We start from the raw sequence: 17,964 nt of genomic DNA, 5'->3' as shown, positions 1-17,964 counted from the left end.
TTAAGTGTTCAATCGCCTGATTTAGTTAATAATATTTTTTTACAATAGTTGAAAATTATGTTTAATCAATCTAACAATAACAATTAAATAATAAAAACAGGAATATAAAGATTATAATTTAGTAGCAAAATGTGGTCAATGGCTTTTTTTATAATTTACGTGTTCTATTAAATTCAAATTTTGCAAAAACTTTTAAACCAGATACATAAACTTTGGACTGATCGTTCAGCGGTTGAAATAATTAAGTGCGTAATAAGAAAATATGATACATAAAAAGTTGTAGTATGTAATAACTTTATAAGTATTTGAAATCTCCAGAAATCTCTCATGATTACATTCACTGTTACTATTTTAATAAGGTTTAAAGCAAATAAAATGACAAATTGAATAAAATTTTGAATAATTTAAAATAAGTTTTATTTAAAATTTCATTTTAAATTTGTTTTGTTAAAGTTTAATAAAGCACAAAGCCCTCTTATGCAAAGAGTAAATGAACAAATTGAATAAATTCCAAGAAAAATCATCATCAATATCCTGCACACGCTTTAAAAATGAACTTGAACTTAAAAATGAAACGCATTTTTTCTATAGATATATATTTACAAAAAATGTATGTATTCATCGTATATAGTATAAATATTACATATATTTTATACCTATACAAATTTAAAAAAACTTAAAGTTTTTTAGGAAAAAAATTCATAAACCAAGAGGAGAGATGTAGAAACAACAAATTATAACCTACGACAATACAAATACATATGTGAGTTTGTAAAAATGTTGGAGAGAGTTTTTTTTTAACGAAAGAGAGAGTTTTTTATTGCGAAGAAAACTGCGCATGTCTAATGACCTTGAAAAAGGGATATTATGCTATTAATAAACCCATACACTCCCACTTTGTATAGCGGCAAAAAAACATATGTTTTCTTTTACAACAAAACTATTTATATAATTGTCTAGTTGTTGTTATTGTAGTTGTTTATTTGTTCTCCTTTCTAAAAACGGATATATCCTGTTACAGGAAATGCTGAACTTCTGTTAAATACAGCAATGGCGCTAGACAGACGTATGTATTACTGAGTGTAAACAGATATTTACAGACACACACACACACACTTACTACATACACATGTATTTATTCTTGTTATAGGCATAAACACACTTGTATGAATCATTTTTTCATTGCAAAAGTATTTAAGGAAATAGTTTGTTAACATTATTCCGTATTGATTTCGAAAAGTATTAAAAGAACTATGTGAATAATTTGAAAAGTTCTTTATAGAATATGATACAATAATTTAAGTTTGGTATTCATTTTGACATTTAAAAATGTCCTTTAAAACATTTGTGTCAAATATTTTAAAGGAACTTGTGCTAGAAACGACCTGGTCTACACGGAACTAGTCGTTGTTGTTGTTGTAGCAGCGACACGTGTAAAGTGGTTGTGGCAAGATTGACAATCCTTGATCGTTGTTCGTTGAACCCGAGTCGTTCCCGTGCGAAGAACCGATTGTCGTGGGAACTGTACAAGTCGTAATTAAGCCAGCTTCTCTGGTTTTCATAGAAGTTGGGAGACCTTCAAGGACATTGGTTTTAAATTGAAAAATATGATATAAGCTATTCAAATGTGGTAATTTTGACTCGAAAAACAAGGATCATCCAGTCTAGCCAATTCGAATACAAAGAATAGAAAGGTTTTACTTCATGAAGTTTTTTTATCAAACTCAACAAGGGCATGTGTAATCATTGAGAGCTAAACAACCAACTCTTGTAAAAAGTTTTCGATAAAAATGCTAATTTATTTGCAATTAGAAATGGATCCATTATGATAATCCGAAGCAAGCAGATATCGTATGGGAAGAACGACATACCAGCAGAAACCACAAGGGATCTACGACTATAGGTGCTGGAAGATCCGAAACGTTCAATGATTGTCAACTCATTCTCCCCCAGGAAAGACCTACAGTTGAGCTGTAAAAACAACAATAACAGAACCTAATATACATGACATTTTGAGGGGAACCAAAGGGTTTTATATATTGTGAAATCTGACTAGACCATGAACGTGAGATGATATGATAGCGTAATATTTAATCAACGATTTTCCACAACAGCATCAGAAGAATAGAAGTTATGCCTCTCTCGCCTTAAAGTCTAGACCATGCCCTGTAAAACTATTATTTTTTTTTTTTGCATACCTGCAGCATGATCTCTCTAAGAAAAGCTTAACTTGAGAACAGTGTATTCGAAATTGGTTTCATTAGTTTTTGTCCAGTAACATGAAACATCAAAGAGAAGTGATTGAGAAGTTTTGCCTCTCTTACCTTAAAGTTTGAACCATGATTAATTCGACTAATATTTTTTCGATCGATGCAGCACGATCTCTCTAAAATAAGTTTTATTTGAGAACAGCGTATTCGAATTGGCGCAGAACGTTTCCACAAAAATTAAAAATAAGACGAAAGACTTCAAAGTTTTTAGAGCTATTTATTACGATCAACAAAGATCTAAACTATCAGATTCGATCAAATATCTAAGCGCAAATAGAATGCCGTAAGGGAAATCTTAGTTCAACAGCTTTTATGATAGACTTGAAGATATTACACTAATAACTTCAGAATAAGACCGATTGGCTATTGAGAGGAAATATCTAGATGTGTATATTCAGATTGTAACTAAACAGTGGCGGGACGATCATTTCTTAAAAGTTTGAGTAGAAGCTCAGTGTTTGCTTTTGGTTATTGTATCTTCTTGAAGGAAACAAAGAAAACGGTCCAAAATAATGGGTTTATATATTCAGATTTTCAGTTTTTTTCCAAACTCTTAGAATTTTAAGAACCACTAAAATAATTCACGATCAATAAGGTTCTGATAAATTCCATTCTTTTCTCAGATATCCTCCAACAATTCCAACAACAATTTTGCGATTTCCTAAAGAATTTAAAGATATTAACATCGAATTGTCCACCATCATTTAGCGATAGCGCGAGAAGATCTAAATATTTTGAGGATATGTTTACTGTTAATGAATGTAGAAAGATTCTATGTGAACAAGCTTCACAATCTGATAGATGACGAATGAAATGTACAATGCATTGTTCAATTCTAGAAGATGTTGAGTTTGTTTTCAAACTCTCCAATAATTCACGATCAATAACGTTCTTATCATTTTTCTTATAACTTCGAGTAATTTCTGGATTATTGTAACGAACTCCTAGGGATCTGTTCACTAGTTTTGATGATACTCCAATAACGTTCTTATCATTTTTCTTATAACTTCGAGTAATTTCTGGATTATTGTTACGAACTCCTAGGGATCTGTTCACTTGTTTTGATGATACTCCAATAACTTTGAAAAGCTTCTGCAGAGTATAGTTACTGTTACCGAATGTGGCCTCCGGTAGGTTATTGATCTAGTCTGGTGGATCGGAGATGGTGGGTTCGATTTCCACCTCAGGAGCTCACAACAAGCCCGATAAATGCCTAGATGCATTTCTTTGGATCCGAACTAACTAACTAGGTTAGGTTGATAGGAGGATGTATACTACATCAAATCCGAAGAAATACACCTAGTCCACAATCGGGCCTGTTGTGCGCTCCTTATCAAGAAAAAAAGGGAACTGAATGAATTATTTTTCAGTGTTCAGAAACTCAGTTTCCTGAACGTAATAACATCATTTCCAAGATACTTGGATCTAACTTCGACGAATGCCTGGCAGTGGCAAAGAAAGTGCTCCAAAGTTTCACTGTCCTCTCCACATGCTCTACATACGTCTGAATCCGCACGTCTATCTTTCATAAATGTGCTAGTAATCCTGCGAGTCCACTCAGAATACGTACTATCATACTAACTTCAGACTTGCTCATTTTGAGGACATTTTTCGTCTTGCTCTCATCAGGGTCACCCCATAGGATTTTCGTGGATCTACCCATTGTTTAATTATTCCAAGAAGTCTTATGGGATTCTCTCACCGATATTTTTGGTTCAGCTTTTGTTGCATCGAATGATTTTGTCAGGTTAACTGCCTCTAGCTCCCTTCCCTTTAAAGCTATTAGATTCGCTCTTTCGTTACTGACTACTCCCGAGTGGGCTGGTACCCATATGATGTGAACCTTACATTTGGGAGAGTATTCAGTTAACGATCATTAGATATTCTATATTTGGTTCTAAACATATCTAATAGTTTCTCAGTTATCTTTCTGAAATTGTTGTTACGGTTTCCTAAAGATCCGTAGATCACGTTTGCTTTAGAGACAGGTTTATTTACAGGTTATCCCAACCAACTTTGTTTAAATAGGGGCCGTTCACAACCCACAAGATTCTAATAATTTCAAATAGTTTCTCCATGCAACAACAAAAACGTTGTTACAGGCTTTTTAAAGAATCCCTTGTTACTGGAATCAAATGTTTTATTTTTTAATTTACTAATAATTTCATTTCCAAGCAACATGTTGCAGCAACTTTATGATGAAACCAAAAATTCCTTAAAACAATTTTTTCATAAATTGTTAAAAAAAACTTTATTTTCATAAAAATCTTTTTTTATTATTGGCAACATGTTTGTTTATACTAATACGCTTGTAAACAAAGTTGTAAAACACAGCTGGCAGCTGTCGCAACATGTTGAAAACTCTTCCAAATTTATCTTTAGCATTCATTTAGCTATTCACCATGCCAAGAGATGGCCTATTAACAGCAAATTACGCAAAAGAAAAATGATGTAGCTGTTTGGTGGCTGCGTTAATCATCTTTCAAAATTCAAAAAACACAATAAATCACAATGTGTTTGGGTTGTTAAATAATAGAAAATTTAGTTGTTTCAGTTGGCTGCAATGATGCAGTTTTTTTTTATTAAAAAAATAGATATTAACTATGTATTTCTTTAAGACGACGCCAAGTGATTTATGCATATTTTTTCAAATGTTTTAATAGTTTTCATCATAATTTCAAGATGTTTTTTTTTGTTTTCGTCTTCAAAACACATTTTGGAAGGGGACAAAATTATATTAAGACAACATCTATAAATATTAGAGGTATTTAAAATTGCTGAAGATTTTGCTTTCATTTGGGTGTCTATTTGAAGATTTTCTTTTCTTAAAATAATATACAAAATTTCTGTTAATGTTGTGCGTGTTATTATTACATTCCAGTTAAATGTGCGTTTTTTTTAACATTTTTTAAAAGTTTCAAAGTTTTTATACCCTACACCACTATAGTGGGGAGGGTATTATACGTTTGTGCTGATGTTTGTAACATACAAAAATATTGGTCCAATACCCACCTTAAAGTACACCGATCGATTCAGAATCATTTTTTGAGTCGATTAAGACATGTCCGTCCGTCCATCCGTCCATCCGTCCGTCTGTCCGGCTGGCTGGCTGGCTGTCCATGTAAACCTTGTGCGCAAGGTACAGGCCGCAATTTTCAAGATAATTTGATGAAATTTGGACCAAGCATGTTTTTTGGCACAAGGACGAAGCCTATTGAAAATGGTTGAAATCGGTCCATTATTTCACCTAGCCCCCATACAACCGTACCTCCCGATTTGAACTATTTATGCTATAATTACGTCAAATATTCTGCTATCTCTCTAAAAATTGGCACAAATAAGTTTTATATAAGTATAAATGATACTGCAGATTTTCGTAAGGATCGGCCTATATTTGACCCTAGCCCCCATACAAACCCCCCTTCAAAAAATGACTTTAACGTCTAAAATTGACTTGTAACCATTTGTATGGCAATGAAACTCAACAAAACTAACTGTTATTTAGAAATATATCCTTTTCCCAAATTTACCGAGGATCGGCCCATATTTGACCTATATAAAGCCTCATTTAGAAATTTTAGTTTTTTATAAATAAATGGCTTAAATATTTTGGAATTATGGTAATATTCAACAGTTTCTTTACAAAAAATAAAAATTTTATAAAAGTAAAAATTGTAAAAATATACTCATGGTGTAGGGTATCATATGGTCGGCCATGCCCGACTATACTTTTCTACTTGTTTTTTTAAAGAAATCAAAACAAAACGCTTATAAAAAATACTTTAAATTTAACAAATAAAGTACATTCATATCTAAAGTAGATAGAAAGAAAAAAAGAGAAATACTAGTAGCAGGTCTCATTATAGAAATTAAGTGGTAATTTATACACAAATTATAAACCATACAAACTTAAACATATGAAAACCGGAAAAAATAATAAATATTTCACCATATGATCCATCATTAAAAGAAACAAAACAAAGCATACAACAACAACAATCACAATATAAAATAATAACAACAACTGCAAATAAATTAAAGTATAAATATACTTTACGAACATCATTATATTCATATAGATTTTTACTTCTTCTACACATCGCATACGTATGTATGTGTATTATAATGAATAGAGTCACAACTAGCGAAATCAAGACATATTTTCACTTCATAATTAACAGCAAATAATGAAAATATAACATCTATCCAATGTCTGTCTGGGTGTTATTGCTGCTGCTGCTGTTGCTGCTAGTATTTACTTGTTTTCATTCACAATAATAATTAAAGAAAATATGAATTTGTGAAGAAAAGTTTTTAGTTTTTAGTAAATTCTAAAGAGAAATGTAAATAAAAATTCCCACCGTTAACAGGGTTAGAGTTGAACAACATTGTTGTTGAGCAAACAACAATTGTTGTTGAGCAAACAAAAATTGTTGTTGAGCGAACATAAATTGTTGTTGAGCCAAAAACAATTGCTGTTGAGCAAAAAACAATTGTTGTTGAGCAGCAAATTCGTTGCACGGTGTTTTAGGCTGAGATATATAACATTGATGCGAGAAGAATTTAGGAAATGAATCTTGGACTGCAACATCACGTTAAGGACATCCTAGGAAATGGAATATCTGATAAATAAGCAATCGAATTATCATTCCAAAACTTAATCCTTAAACAAAGAGATATACTCACATACTCCTGAAGACCCTATCAAAATTGATAGATGACTGAGCTTTAAGTGAAACAGAACTTAGGTGGTCAAATATTACCACTTGTAGAATATAGGTTTATCTTGTCTTTTAGTAAGAACTCGACTAGGTTTCTTACGGATATAATCACTAAGCACTGTATAATTGGACAAATGTCTCAAAATAAGGCCTATCCACGTTATAGTTACATTTGAAGCTTTTTGGACGAGGAAAAACAGGAATCGGTACAACACCTTCTCTAAGACTGTCCTTACAAAAGAACAGACTAATCTTTCTTGGAAGAGCTCCAGTTTCATTATCTTTACTGTCTCAGGGATTTATCACTAGAAAACATGATCGGTTTTATTAGAAATGCCGGCTGGTTTTCACGGAGACCTCAAGAACCAAGTAGTCAACGAAGTTAGGGAAGGAAACCATTACTCCTTTAGTATTACAATAGGCCACAAGGCCATCTAGTGAACTCGCTAACGAAAGAGCAAACCAAGTAACATAATCTTTTATCAAATTCTTGAAGTAATATACTAGAAGACTACCAACTAACCAAGCAACCAAAGGCAACCAGTTTGGTTGTTTAATATTGAAAATATTGTGCTCACATTGAGTAAAAGTTGGAGATGATTTGAAAGGGACCAGTAAAGACAAAGCCTGCTCTAAACTAAAGTTGTAAGAAATTTCCTCTAGTTTAGGTAATTAGTTTGAATGGAGGCTGAGGATCGCACCTGCATATTGACGGGCAAAGTTTTGCGAGAATTATTTTGATTACTTTGATTATTAGTAAATTTAAGAGTATTACCTCAAATCCATAAAAAATTTGGCACGGAAATGGAACATAGGAAGTCTGTCTGGCAGACTTGAACACTCAAACTAACCAAAGAAATGCAATGTAGTTTGGTCGGACTCGGAGTTCAACGAACAACGACTAAAGATTATCAACCCAGCCACACCGACTTTACACGTGTCGCTGTTACATCAACCCAGTTTGTTTATTAAACTTGTGGAATTAACTTATGGATTTTGTCTGCAGACTGAGTATAAATTGCAGAAGATCTGAACAGACCCATGAATATTAAGCATGCTGATCTTTAAGATCTACCATTGTGTGAAAATAAACGTTCCCAAAGACAATTGAATGATCTCCTCGGAACTTATAATGTTCGTATGTAAGAAATAGTGAAATTGTTAAAACAACCCATTTTTGCTGATATATTTAATGCCCATAGAAATTAAGATCTATAGAAAGATCTTACCAGTTAAATCTGTGATGTTTAATGTATATAATCTTCGACCGAAGAAGGTTGTGTTTTCAGTTCCTAGTCAAAAGTTTCGGAGATCGGTAAAAATAATCTTATTTAATGACAGTAACTGGATATACCGTGATCGAAAATGAAATCTCGTTTGTTTAAGTTCTGTAGATCGGTAAAAAGATTCTTCTTTAATAGAAAGCATTATACATCCCAAATCATCAAAATTTTAGAGTACATAGTCGTTTCCAAGATTTTACTTATAGAATAGAAGAACTCAAGTCTCAGCGGTCAAAACGAGATTGTTCTACAAAATCATCAAAATACTAGTGCACTGAGTCGTTTCCAAAGTTTTACTTACAGAATTGAAGAGCTCAAGTCTCAGCAGGAAAAACAAGATTGTTCTACGTTAGACCAAAGAATCTTCATTACAAAGAATCTTCTTTCATAGAAAGCATTATACATCCGAAATCATCATAATAGTAATGCACAGAGTCGTTTCCAAAGTTTTACTTACAGAATAGATGAGCTCAAGTCTCAGCAGGGATAACGAGATTGATCTACGTTAGTCTAAAGAATCTTCTTCACAAAAAATCTCTTTTAATAGAAAGCGTTATATTTCAGAAATCATATAAATATTAGTGTACAGAGCCGTTTCTAATGTTTTACTTACAGAATAGAAGAGCACAAGTCTCAGCAGACAAAACGAGATTGATCTACGTCAGGCAAAAGAATCTTCTTTCATAGAAAGTATTATACCTCCGAAATCATCAAAAGTTTTTCTTACAGGATAGAAAAGCTCAAGTCTTATAAGGCAAAACGAGATTGATCTACGTCAGTCCAAAGAATCTTCTTTAATAGAAAGTATTATACCTCTGAAATCATCAAAAGTTTTACTTACAGGATAGAGGAGCTCAAGTCTTAACGAGATTGATCTACGTCAGTCCAAAGAAACTTCTCTAATAGAATGTATTACACCTCCGAAATCATCTAAATAGTAGTGCACAGAGTCGTTTCCAAGGTTTTACTTGCAGAATAGAAGAGATCAAGTCTCAGCAGGCAAAACGAGATTGATCTACGTCAGTCCAAAGAATCTTCTTTAATAGAAAGTATTATACCTCTGAAATCATGTAAATTGTAGTGCACAGAGTCGTTTCCAAAGTTTTACTTGTAGAATAGAAGAGCTCAAGTCTCAGCAGGCAAAACGAGAAGTCAGTCCTCTGAAGGTTTATTTACTGCCTTGCGATTTCTTTGTGAAAGCTGAATGGAAGTTTATATCGTCTATATTCTCTGAAGATAAGTATGAATCTGGGTTTATGACAAGATCTCTTCTGTATACTTTAATATATATAGCTGATAATCTCATAGATAATTTTTATGGAAAAGCTGAATAGAATGTGATGTACAATCTACTATCACTTTCTAAATATTCAAATCTGACAAGAATTACGAACTTTTACAAAAAAGTTAATAAAATTTATTAGGAGAGATAAAAATCTTACAATATTATAAATTGTTAAAACCAAATATTTTCCCATACCCAAACTATAACCATATATATACCTGTCTAGGTGTTAATTTGTAAAGATGTATAACTCAGTTTTCTAAATGGGCTAAACAACAAATTATTGTTTTTCATAAACATATATTTTCTATATAAACTGTGAAATCAAATCTTTACACAAATCATAAAAATTTATACAAGTAAACATAATACAATGTCTAAATAACAAAAACGTTAAATAATGTTATAGCATAAGTATTGGTAGCTGTTAATCTATCATAAGCTTTTCTTTCTTTCCATTTTTACTACTTTTTTTCTATAGATTTAAAGAAAACAAAACATTTACATCTCTTGACCGATCAAATACTAATGGCCAAAGGCTGGGGAGTTAGTGTGTAAATTGTAATATTTCGTTGTTGTTGTTGTTGCTGTTGTTTTATTAAAATGTGTGAACGTCTATGGCGACGACTTTCCAAAAAACATTCATAAATTTTAACAGTTTTGAGAAAAAAAATAAAACGAAACGAAATGAAACCAAATGCAGTGAACCACTACTACTTGCAGCATGTGTCGATAGATCAAATCAACTTTAGAAAAAAAGTAGGCAACTATATTGATAGTAAATATATAGAAGCAACCTGTAAATATGTATATTGATTGTCTTGATTTTTGGGTGCAGTATCGACTTGTTGTTGTTGTTATTTATATGTTTTGTTGAGAGTGATCTTTAAAGATTCAGTGAGTGAATGAGTACTCTTGCTGGTATAGAGGAGTTATATTTTGTAAACATTTGTTGGGGTGGAGGGGGATGGGTTTTCTGTTATTTTGTATCAGATTCCCATGAAATGTTTATAACAAAATATTTGTTTCTTTGTCCAGTTTGTCTTGTTGGTGATAAATTAACGTCAGCTGTTGTATTATGGATGAAATTTGAATTTATTTTTATTTACTTTCAACACTTTGTTGCTTGCAGCAGAGAGTGCGTTCAGTAAGTTGAATTTATTGTAGTTGGAAAGTTAAGTGTAGCGATCGGATACTTCTAAAAAATTGTGTCACCGATTCTTCTACGTCTTTATATCAAGAACTTCTATATGATAATTACTTTCCATAAAGTTGTGCCTCCCTAAATTGGGATTGATTAGGTATGTTAGTGACACATCCTTAATACAGTCCTGTTTACGAAATACGCATTGACTAATAACTGTTACGCTTATTGCCGATATGATCTGGTCATACAGTGCTCAGTTTGTATGTCTAAAAGAAGACTATCAAAGACTTACAGTCTGGTTCCTTTTGTAGTGAAAAACAGCCAAAACATTTTGGATATTTCGCATATAATATTCAGATTGTGTCGATCAAGGTTGATACTTTAACTGACGGAATATAAATAGTCATTTGAGTTTCAGTATCGATCAATAATGGGTTCATTAATTCATTTAATAGAATGCCCTCGTATCCTAGAACACAAACAAATTCGATAGAGTATCGTCTAAGTTGGAAACGAGAGTGAATGTCATTAAGAATACATTTCTTGTTTATGTATTTAAAAAGTTGAAAATATGTCTTTAAGAAGCCCATCAAAGATCCACAAAGTCAAGATATTTTTACTTCAAACTAAGTACAGGACAATATTGATATTTCGCAGAAAAAATTCAGATTTCTTTGATGGCATTCAATACCTTTAGTCGGTGGAATATGAATATTCTTCTGAGACGCAGTTTTAATCAAGAATGATACGTCAATTGCGCATTAGGTTGCGAAATTGGATGCTCTATCATCCTAAAAATCAAATTTATTCATCAGAATGTCATCTATGTTGGGAATGAGAGAAAAGGCAATCGAGAATATACACATCGACTTTAATACGTCCGAAATATATCCATAAGAAGCCCATCAAAGACCTACAAAGTCATAGCATTTTGTGTTGAAATACAAGACCAGAATATTTTTGATATCTCTCAGGAAATATTCAGATTTTGTCGATGGCAATCGATAACTATAGTACTTTGAAACATAGTGCCGTATATAAGACATAGATTAAATTCAATTAAGGAAAGTGTTAAGACAATGCGTGAGACTTGGCAAGGTCTCGAGTCTTAGTTTAGTTTAAGTTTCTCGTGCCACTGAACTGTCTATGTAGGCATCGCAACAAAGTCTACTAAGATTGCGTAAAGATCCATTTATTTGCAGGTTTATTACCAGATCTTACACAGCGAAAATGGAGACTAGGGTCATCATAGAAGTTTATCTAAAAATGTATGTATATACCGATTTTTAGTTGTCAGTGTATGCGTCTATTGTGCAAACTAGTGCATTTAAGCGACATCTGAAGGTGTATTTATATATGCAATAATGGGTGATATCATCTATGTTACGATCTCTGAAGATCAGTTAACAAAGTTAGTAGACTTTCTAAAGTCATAATCATAACTTTTCTAATAGATTTTGCACAGTTATCTGATATAGAAGAATTTGAGTTATGGCAAAATTTAGTGCGATACATTGTACAATGAATTCAAATCTACTAAATATCAATGAAGATCACTTTCTCTTTCTAAAGATCCGACATTCAATTTATGACAATAATCAAGGCTTTAAATGACAATAGCTGTTATAGAAGAAGTTTTGCTTAATGGATCATGAATTCAGCAGATATTATGCATTCTAATTGGGACAAAGCTCATCGTAAGTGACATCTTCTATATTTCGATCTCTGAAGATCAGTTAACATATTTAGTAGACTTTCTAAAGTTCAAACATTAGAATTATGTCATGATCATATCTTTTCGATCTCTGAAGATCAGTTAACAAAGTTAGTAGACTTTCTAAAGTCATGATATCTTTTCTAATGCCTTTTGCACTGTTACCTGATATAGAAGAACATGAGTTATGAGAAAATTTAGTGCCATCTGTTTTACAATGAATTGGCATTTAAAGCGTTGATTTATGACAATAATCAACGCTTTAAATGCCAATAGCAGACATTATGCATTCCAGTGAGGATCAAGCTCATCGTGGTTTTTGTTAATATGTTTTGATTGTGAAATGTCGGCAGGACTATTGGAGATCCTGCAATGCTTTTTTGAAATTTACTGACTCTCTTATGCCCATATTTCTTGCAAACTATGAAAATTCTCCGATACCAATACATCATTTTCACTTTTTATTACTGATTAAAATTGACATAAACATATTTATCATTTCAAATTAACCAAAAAACTCGTTTTGTTTTTGTTAAATTGATAAAAAGTATATAAAAGAGAAAGAGGTAAATTGAAGAAAAAAAAAACATTTCTGATAACAGCACTCAACACAAAATATCAAAATAGAAAATCCCCCCAAAACAATGTTGCTACCAGTTTAAAGTGCAAATGAAATTATGATCAAATAAATTTTTTCTTGTGGTTTATACACTTTTTGAGAAAATTACATTAAATATGAGAATTGTTTTGGTTTTTTTTTACTTATAAATCTCGTTTTCTTTTATCTGTGTGTATTATTTTGTTGTAAACATGAATTATAATTTATAATAAAATTAACCGTTAAGGTCATTTATTCCATTCATTGTTTCTATCACCAGTGACCCAGTGAATAATAAAAAGAGACAAGAAATCAAAAAATTACAAAAACAATAATTAAAATTACCAACAACCTACATGCAAACATTGGGTACTATGATGATCATGAATTAAATATGTATTTGTTATAAACAAATATGTACAATGTAAGTAATTTTAGTTGTTTACAACATGAACGAAAAGGAAAAACATTGTTGTTTTCATTAACAACAATAACAAAAAAAGATGAATTTTTCATTTCATTATCATTGAAGCAACCAAAGATGAAGAAGTTTTGGAGAAAACTTTCTCCCTAAATAAGTGAAATAATTATAAGAAATAAGAACTCTTTTTTAGTAATTTATAAAATTAAAAAAATACTATGAAGATCGGAAATGAGTTGAAATCTTTTGGAAGTTTGAATATTTTTTCAGAGAAGATCACATTGAAGAAGGATCTTTTAGAGATTAAACAGTTTGTGGATTTGTATTAAGTTAGAGCGAAAAAGATTACCTTTCTGTTCTCTGGTAGAATAGAATTTCTGATAAGAATCAGAAACCTTTCCCTTCAGAAAGATCGTGGAAAAATAAATCTAGTTTTACACGGGTCTCTAGAGCATATCTCGATTTTGCAGTATCTTTAAGAAGATCGTAGTATATCATCCTCTTTGTATAGCACTGGATCTTTATATATAGGAAATGCTTTTAAAATATCTTTCATAGATAGAACTCTAGGTCTTGCAGATGATTATTGTTGGAACACTCCAATCCAATAGTTGAAAGATTCTAATACGATTCTTCTAGGCAATTCTATTGGATTTTATAAGAAACAGAATGCTTTATATAATATATAAGGAACATTTAACTGAGTCCATGATCGTTAAATAATATGTCAGAAGTCGTGGCAAGATCAGAAGTCATGGCAAGATCATTTTGTACTTTTAATCAAATCCAGGTCTATACAACTATAAGGGACCAAGGAAAATAACGTTAAAGATCGCGGTAGAATGAAAATAAGATCAAATTTTTGACGATAGATCCAATAGTTGGATGATTCTAATACGAAAGATTCTTCTACGCTATTCTACCGATTTTGATAATATATTCTTTTAGGGATAAAAGGAGGAATTTACTTAACATATGATCGTGTAAGAATAGCACATACGTCAGAAGTATTGGCAAGATCACTTTGTGACATACTTTAAATCGAGTCTAGATATATATAGATCATTACGCAGAACAAGCTTTAATGATCGCTGTCGAATATGAAATAAATATCGCATTTCTGATTATCATTGTTAGATCGTTTTGTAACGAAATTTTGAAAGGTTATACACAGAATGTTCTATTAAAAAACTAACGCATCGATAATTAAACTTTTTTAAAGTTTGCATAATCTTCAGGAGCTAAATATGATCGCAGCTAAATATAAAAATAAGATTCCAGTTTATACACAAAAGACCTAAAAAGTGGGCTACTTTAACTGAATGCGTCCACAAATCCATTGGACAGAGTGAAGTAGGGTTGACTGTCGTTCAAAGCTGCCGAATACGAGGACTGATCCAGTGGATCCTGCACATATCTGCATATGTTTTCCTCGTATATACGAAGATCCTTCCCGACATGCATCGGGAGAGTATCGAACTGTATGATGTTAAAATAGGGATGACTCCTCCGATGACATCGCAGGACGAACTGTTTGGTCAACATGACAATATGTTCCTTTATTGGTAGGACCTTCGTTTCCTTGTACAGGTGATGTTCCGAGATAATTTGTATGGATCCCTTTTCAATACTTTGGGCGGCATTTTGGCAGCTTTGAATGTTTCTCTACTGGGTATCAGTGAGCGTGATTGAAGTGGCGTGAGCTAAGGAAGTAAAGAGGCTTTCAAATATGACCACCAATATTATTGGGTGGTGCACGTTCAGAATTTGTGATCCATCGACCATGATGCTTCTTTCGTCCAGTTGGACGAAAACAATACGTTAGCTATATGATACTTACGAATAATCATCTCAGTAGGGACAATTGTTTAAGCAAATTAAATCGAATAACATTCTATTGTAGAATAGTTTTCATACAAAAGATCGTATAATAGAAAATAAAAAACTTTTTAGATGTTTTTTACGCTTATCTTTTGCTGAAGAAGCTTTTTAAGAGCGATACTTTAGAGGCCCCACTATAGGTGGGCTTTTATAGAAAATCTTTATTGAATACAAAATTTTGTATTTCAAAGATCAATGAGCTGAATATTTTATTGCAAAATAATTGTCAATCACTATAGAACAGGAGAATAAGATTATCGTTGTTATTGTAACAGATTGGCTTTGACTGAATGTTCTTGCAGTTGATACAGCTGTTGCTGAGTTGACAATCTTTGACAGATTAAAGATCGGTTCGTTCTTTTAGTAAAAATCTTCTTTTTAAGAAATATCCTTTATATTAGATGCAATTCTTTAAGCAAACAAGATAACAACAACATGCCGAAGTTACTTTAACAGAGGGGTTCCTTTGTAACTCGATTCGAAAGAAAAACATTTTGAATTCATACGTTAAACTTATTCGAAAACTTTCAAATCGAAATACAGTGTAAGACCCTTATAATAGTTTTTTTTTTAGGTTCCCTACAAATTCGAAAAAGACTTTAGAATGTACATCGTTATATTAAGAACTTTTATTAAAAATTATCAAAGCATTTAAAGAAAGAATATAAAGAACTTAAGATGTTCCTTAGAATTCAGCTTAAATTAATTTCAATGACTATCGGAAGCATCATTTATAAAATCTGTTAATCATTAATTTTTAGGAAACTTGACACCAATGATGTCGTCAGCCTAAGGCTTTTATATATCTCTACAAAATAAAAGTTAAGCTGCTGCTAAACAGCTTTTACTAATATAGAAAAACATTTCCGTTTTTTATAGATTAACGATGAAGAAAAAAAAAACAATTTTTTTACAACTATTACTACTACCTGTACCGCTATCGATTCGTAGTGAAACAAAAAAAACAATAAGAATTTTATGACCAAACTGAGTGCAAATGAATGTATGCATATGCATCATGTTGCACTTTCAGATAAATAAAGAATAAAAACCATTAGCATACAAGTAGGTAGTGAAGTAAGTATATTACACATAATCAAACAAACACTTAAGGTGTTTTTATAACACACTGAACTTTTAACAACAACTAAACATATGAGAGAGAAGAATCAACAAAAAAAGTGTAATAAACCCAGATACACAGTTATGAATAAAATGGAAATACCTTTTACTGCTATTTGTTTGGCTAGAGTATGGAGATATTTAACATTTATTTTTAACCTAAATTATTGATCAAATGCTGCTGCAAAAGCCGCCAAAGATCTAAGTGTTTTTATAACAGCAAAATAAAAAATACATATTTAAACATGTAGGGAGTAGAGTATAAATACTGTAGGGATTCTAAAGAACTATAAAATTTTAACAATTTAAAAATTGTACACAGTTCTGGGTTTAATGGAATATTCTTTTAAAATATTTATGGAACAGATGGAGAATGAAAAGTATATTAGTTATAAATTTTTAAAATTTATATTGTTTCAATTTCAAAAGTCACTCTACAGCGAAAAAGAACTCCGCAAATAATCTAGAAAAAAGCTAAAGATTCTACAAAATATTCTAAAATCTTAAAGCTTCAAATTAAACAACAAATAACAACTTACCCCCACTTTGCTCCTCCTGTTGTTGCTGCTGTTGCTGTTGTTGTCTTTGATGTTGTTGACGCATTTTCTGTTCTTTTTTCTTGCGTTCTGCTTCCGACCAGGAACAGTGTACAGTACCATCACAATGTAAACTTAAATTATCCACAGCTTCAGGTATTTCCAATTCATTAAATATATGACGTTTACCAGCAGCTGCTATACGACGATATAGAGTTATAGTTTGATAAATTAAAGCCCAAGCTTGTTCTTCCGATAGAGGAGCCTTAAAAGATTCCAAAATATTCTTAACACTAACACAACCCATAGGATTATTACAGGCGCAAATTGAGGTTGGTTGTGTTAAAGATGTGGAGAGACCATTATTAGCACTTTCCATAGAATCACTAGGTTTGCTTAGCAATTCTTCGTTGGCACTATCGGGTGATGTGGAAAGAAAACCATCTTCAGCATCAGAATGTGCCGCCGTTGTTTGATGACATTTGCCTTTGATAATGGGTTTGGCTTTGGTAATAGATAATTTAGTTTGTTGTTGTTGTTCATCTTCTTCTTCATTGTTATTATTGCTGCTTGAGCTTTCATGAGCGCCTGCGTCATTACAAGTTGTTTTTGATGAAGGCAGATTTTGAGGGCCATCTCCTCCGCCCTCATCAACAGCTCGTTGATTGCTGGCTAATTCTTCGGACATTTTTTGTTTTGTAGCCGTTGACATATGATCACCAAATGTTTCTTGGATTTCGGTAGTCATTTTTTGGAAATTGTGTTAAAAGTTAGCCCAAGATCTGTTGGTTTGTTTTATCCTTTTGTTTTTATTAAAATATAGTTTTTTTTTAAGATATATTACTAATTTAATTTGTTGTTAATTTTGTCAATTTACATTGACCACATTTAATTATTTATTTAGACACACATAAAAAACACAAAACGTAAAATTTTTTCTCGGGAATTTTTATTTGTTCCACCAAAATAACACTGTTTACAAAAAG

At 31.8% G+C, this 17,964-nt stretch overlaps 1 protein-coding gene across 1 annotated transcript in view; it reads right to left on the bottom strand.

The window, feature by feature from the left end:
• LOC111680065 (protein spire) overlaps positions 1-17,964 on the bottom strand; it is a 133,199-nt gene that overhangs the window by 107,217 nt on the left and 8,018 nt on the right. The window contains exon 2 of the mRNA XM_046949289.1: positions 16,982-17,964. This exon is cut by the window's right edge and continues 19 nt beyond it. Within this exon, the coding sequence (XP_046805245.1) occupies positions 16,982-17,726 (745 nt within the window). The 5' untranslated portion in view covers positions 17,727-17,964. The remainder of the gene's footprint in view (positions 1-16,981) is intronic.

This window comes from Lucilia cuprina, chromosome 2 (genome assembly GCF_022045245.1).
Source record: "Lucilia cuprina isolate Lc7/37 chromosome 2, ASM2204524v1, whole genome shotgun sequence".
NCBI lineage: Eukaryota > Metazoa > Arthropoda > Insecta > Diptera > Calliphoridae > Lucilia > Lucilia cuprina.
Note: the sequence above shows the minus strand (reverse complement) of the source record. Positions and strands in the feature narration are given on the sequence as shown.